A 5,135-nucleotide genomic window follows, 5' to 3' on the forward strand; every position below is an offset into this window, starting at 1 on the left:
CTCCCCTCCCCTCCTATCCTATTCTTTCTCCTCTCTTCTACCTCATCTTGAACTCACTGTGTAGCCCAGACTGGCCTTGACCATGTGGCAATCCTGCCTGAGCCTCACAAGTGCTGGAATAACAGATATGAGCCACCTTGCCACCATGTCTATTAATCACAGTTCTTTTCTTCTTCCTGGTCTTCCTTTCCTTTCTGTCCCCTCCTCCCACCCCCATCAAACCCAGGGCCTGGTACTAAGCACATGCTGAGCTACACCTTCTACCACTGTTGTTATTTTCTAAAAAATTTTTCCAAGGAAATAAGTAGTAAAATTTTTTTGTGTTTTTTCTTTTTAAATATAATTTTCAAAAATTTCAAACTTCTAAGTGTAGAATCTACGTTTATTTAGGGCACTTCTAGCTATCCAAGTTGTACTTTTTATTTCTAGGATGCACTTATTTTCTTTTATAAACTGCTGGTTGTGTCACAGGAGGAAAAAGTTTATATAATGTGATTTTTAAGTAAACATTTATCAATCACTCTTAATAAAGTTGGTTTAGAAGGTTTATTTTCAGTGAGGATGAAATGTCTGTTTTAAGATGTTTTGGGAATTATTATTTCTTTAGAAATGTTTGTTTTGCCATTAGAAATACCATTGGATTTTGCCTGCTGATCTTATATCTTGCAACTTTGCTTAATTTCTCTTTTTTTTTTTTTTTTTTGTATTTAGGACAGGGTGTACAGGGTCTCACTGCATAGATGGGACTCATAGTGATCCTCCTGTTTCTAGCCTCCTAATTGCTGGGATTGCAGGCGTGCACCACCACACCCAGTCTCAATCACTGTCTCAGTACTGGGGTGGGGCCGGCGTGGCAGGCCCACGGAGGTTAGGGGTTGGGGATCAAACTCTCAGCCCCTGCGTCTGCCTAAGCAGGCACTTTAATCTGCTGAGCTATTTGGCCAGCCCAACTTTGCTTAATTTATTTCTTAGTTTTGATAGGGCATTTGGGGCATGTGTATGTGGATTCTCTAGGATTTTCCATATGTAGGATTATGTCTCCTACAAACAGAGGTAGTTGTACTTCTTCTGTTTCACTTTGGATGCTTTTTATTTTACTTACTTGATTACCCAGTCTAGAACTTCTTGCAGGGTTGGTTAACAAGTGGAGAAAGTGGGTGTTCTAGTTTCTGATTTTTAGGAGCAATGTTTTCATTCTTCAACCACTAGTACTGCTTTGCAACGTGGGGTTGTGCAGAGAAAGTGTTTCTTAGCTTCCTTGATATGTTTGCCCTGCAGGTATATGCTGAATCTCACACAGCCAGTGTGACTCCTGGTTGGTACTGCTGGTTGGGTAGAACCTGCTGGTATTCCCCAGCTCTTTCCTTATCTTTGACTCCTGTTCTGAGTTCTCCTGGGCACCTTGTCTCTATCCTGCTGGCCTGCTACTTCATCTAGCCCTTGCTTCAGGATCACCTGCTCCACAGAGGCCCCCTGGCCAGTCCACCAGCTCAGAAGACCAGATTCTCAGAACTTACCATCACTTGATCTGCTACTAAGAAAAAGCTGCCCCTTAGGATACGTGTCAGGCCTATATGATTGTGGTCTCTCTGTGTAATCCTGTTAGCATCAGATGCTGTGTTCATTTGATCCCTGCGCTAAAGTAAAATATTGAGGCTTCTCAGGAAACTACTTGTAGATAAGGGCACTGGTCAGACACTTGGAAAGGCAAAACAATAATAAAAGTCATTTTCTAACACGATCACAACTAGATGTGTGTGTATGTGTGTACATATGAAGAAGATATTTAAAGAGTCATGTAATTTTAAGTACAAAAGTTTTAAATTTAAGGACCAGAATTTTTAGAGAGGTATATGTAGGGGATGTATATGATGAACTTACATAACTTTATTTTTTAAATGGCGGAAAGATTTTTTTTTTGGCTGGCTCAGAATGCCTTCAGGGCAGGTTTGGCTGGCTTGAGTTGTGGGGATCAAACCACAGCAGCCTGAGCCTGACTGCTTTGTTGAAGCAGCCACTTAAACAACTGAGCCATGAGGCAGGCCCCGAAGCTACGTAACTATTATATGTAGTTAAGATACAATACATATATAGTGTTAAGAGATTTGCTTTGTATATCTCACCATTCTTCTATGACTAAAACGCTGAGATTTCATGTACTTGTTTTCTTCTGTTGTAGGACAGTTCGCGTTTGGCTAAAGAGAGACAGTGGACAATATTGGCCAAGCATATACCACGCAATGCCTTGTAAGTATTTGGGTTTCTGTCCTGCAAATCAGACCTCACTCCAACTCTTCTCCTGGTTTCTATTTTTTCCTTTAGTAGGAAAGTCTAAAGATTGGGAATCTTATTATAATGACAAAGGCTACTTTAAATCATTTTAGATTTTCTAAGGGTCTATGTAAAAATTTTTAAAAAAATTGTTTTGGGATTGGGGATATAGCTTAGTGGCATAAGCACCTACCTAGCAGATGTAAGGTCCTGAGTTTGATACCCAGTACCCCCCACAAAAAAATTGGTTCTGAAATTGACTATTCATACTTCCTGAATAAAATTAACAAGAGAAGGCCTATAGCACATAGGCCATCTGATTGCAGTAGTCCTCTTGTTTCTAACATTTTATGTCATTAAACAATTAAAAATTTTGTCCAGTGATTTTATTTGTAAAGTAAATATGTCTTTGCACTGTTATAGCATTTGTTGAAATGCAAGACATTTAACATTGAACGTTTAGTTTTCAAAAGGATGATTTGCTTAAGATTAAAACATTCTGGTAAATGAATCTTATTTCCCCCAAGATCTTATCAATGAAATATGTCCTTGCACTTAGGCATGTTTCTTGAGCTGTCCCACTGCAGAAGTTCCTTTACAAACAAGTAACTGACCCCTCAAATTAGGAAATTTCTTCTTATCTAGTTTGTTAGGACCTATTCCATGTTTATTTTAGTGTAAAATAGTTTAAATTTATTATTAGTCACATTAAACATTTTTCTTCTCCACCTTCAAATCTTAATTAAAATTGGCGTTCTCAAAAAATCTAGGTTTGTCATTTGGGCTCGTGCCCTCCAGCTTGCTGTGTGTATATACCTCATCCCTTGGTATAAATATCCTAGTATCCGACGTGCGTAACACTACATATAATCAAACAAATTAATGCTGAATTATAGATGTGATTTAAGTTTGTTCCTCTGGCAGAAGAATACTGTAATAAGTTTGCCTATTTGTGAACAGATAAATTATTGAGGATACAGTGGTTTTCAGTGATTTTCGGATTGTCTTTGGAGCTTTGCATGGCTTTAGAATTTTGTAGTAAATAGACGACAGGGGCTCGGGAGATAGCTTAGTAGAATAAGCACTTGCCGGGCAAGCACAAAGGGCTGAGTTCAATCCCTGATTCAAAAAAATTAAAATAAAATAAAATAAAATGTAAATAGATGACAACCACACAGTTGAGGCAAACATTCATTCCATTTTCTGGAAAGAATAAACTTGGAATTTTGACTACTATATTTTCCTTTACTATTGTGCTTCCAGTAGACACCACTATAGGATTTAGGTCCAGCATTTGGGTCCAAAATACTGATAAACTTGTTAAGCTGTAAGAAAGCAGGAAAAGGAAAGAATTGTCTGATTTTTCGCCTTAATTTTTAAGTGATATTTCCTGTTTTTTTTTTTTTTTTTTCTTTTTGCTTCATCAACTATTAGTTGTGGGAGGGTTGTTGTTGTTAGGAACTGGGAATTAAACTCAGGGCCTCGTGCTTGCCAGGCAGGTGCTGTGCTGCTGAGCTCTCTCTCTCTCTGACCCTCTTCTTCAAACGACACAGTTTCTAATGAGAGAACAGGAAGGGCTATCACCCAGCAAAGAGAAGTGGGCCCCAGAGACCTGTACTCCCAGACAGAGGCAGCCGCAGGTGAAATGCTGGGGCTGGAGGGCTGGAGGTAAGGAGCCTTCTGTGATGAGCATTAATGGGAGCCTCCGGAGGGTGCAGGGCCCCAAACAGTTGCCTACTCTGCGCCTTCCCTACACATGCGCATTTTGATGTCACTCTTCAATGCTTTCTTTATCTATCTCTAAGAGTATAGTGAAGCATGTGTTGCATTTTCATTATCAATTAGGCTGTCCTAAGAATGACCAAAAGTTACTGTCACTCCTACTTCTGACATCTATACTCAATAAATATTTACTCAATAAATATTTGCAGAAGGATTGAGTTAATAAATATAATTTTCCCAGGAACATTATCATGTATTTTCCTAATGCACGAACATGAGCTCTCTTTGCCGCATCTCCCACAAGAATGAGGACCATTCTTAGCAATCAGATTGTCCACATTGCAGAAAATCTCAACATCACTCTGAAGATTGACAAATGGTGGGGAAACAGAAGGGAGCTGGCGACCATTGATCAAGGGGGTCATGCTGGGCTTCCGTTAGAAGATGAGGTCTGTGTCTGCTCACGTGCCCATCAATGTCGTTATTCAGGAGAATGGGTCTCTTGTCGAAATCTGGAATTTCTTGGGTGAAAAATACATTTGCTGAGTTCATATGAGGGCAGGTGTTGCTTGCTCAGTATCTCAAGCCCAGAAAGATGAGCTAATCCTTGAAAGAAATGACACTGAGCTTGTTTCAAATTCTGCTGCTTTGATTCAGTGAGCCACAACAGTCAAAGACAAGCATATCAGACAGTTTTTGGATGGTGGCTATGTTTCTGAAAAGGGAACCGTTCAGCAGCCAGATGAATAAGATCCAGGAGTTGATTCAGCCACAGAAACAAGCTTCTGGATCATAAGGCCAATCTGTGATATTTTAATGAGACAATAAAGATCTTCATTGATTTAGGGAAAAAAAACCAAACCAACATGTGGTCTGAAAAAAAGGATCCTCTAAGTTATTTATGTATTTGCTGTGGCACTGCATTAAAAGAAGTTTAAGAAGCATTATTTTACTATTCAAAGTGTTGTCTATGGTCCAGCATTTTCAATATCACCTAAGAAATTATTAGAGTAGACTAAGCTTCTACCCCAGAGTCACTTAATCAAATTATGCATTTCAGTAAAGTCCCAAGGTGATACTCGAATGTAAATTAAAGTTTGAGATTTGCCTTGTAATATTATAGCCAGTGTGCTACTGATCCA

General features: G+C 39.1%; 1 protein-coding gene across 2 annotated transcripts in view; it reads left to right on the forward strand.

Annotated features, from left to right (window-relative positions):
- Positions 1-5,135, forward strand: part of Wdfy2 (WD repeat and FYVE domain containing 2) — a 166,943-nt gene that overhangs the window by 64,627 nt on the left and 97,181 nt on the right. For both annotated transcript variants that reach the window (XM_004633106.3, XM_023717212.1), the window contains one exon: positions 2,180-2,247. In XM_004633106.3, the coding sequence (XP_004633163.1) occupies positions 2,180-2,247 (68 nt within the window). The remainder of the gene's footprint in view (positions 1-2,179; positions 2,248-5,135) is intronic.

Source organism: Octodon degus, unplaced genomic scaffold, assembly GCF_000260255.1.
Source record: "Octodon degus isolate 3935 unplaced genomic scaffold, OctDeg1.0 scaffold00051, whole genome shotgun sequence".
NCBI lineage: Eukaryota > Metazoa > Chordata > Mammalia > Rodentia > Octodontidae > Octodon > Octodon degus.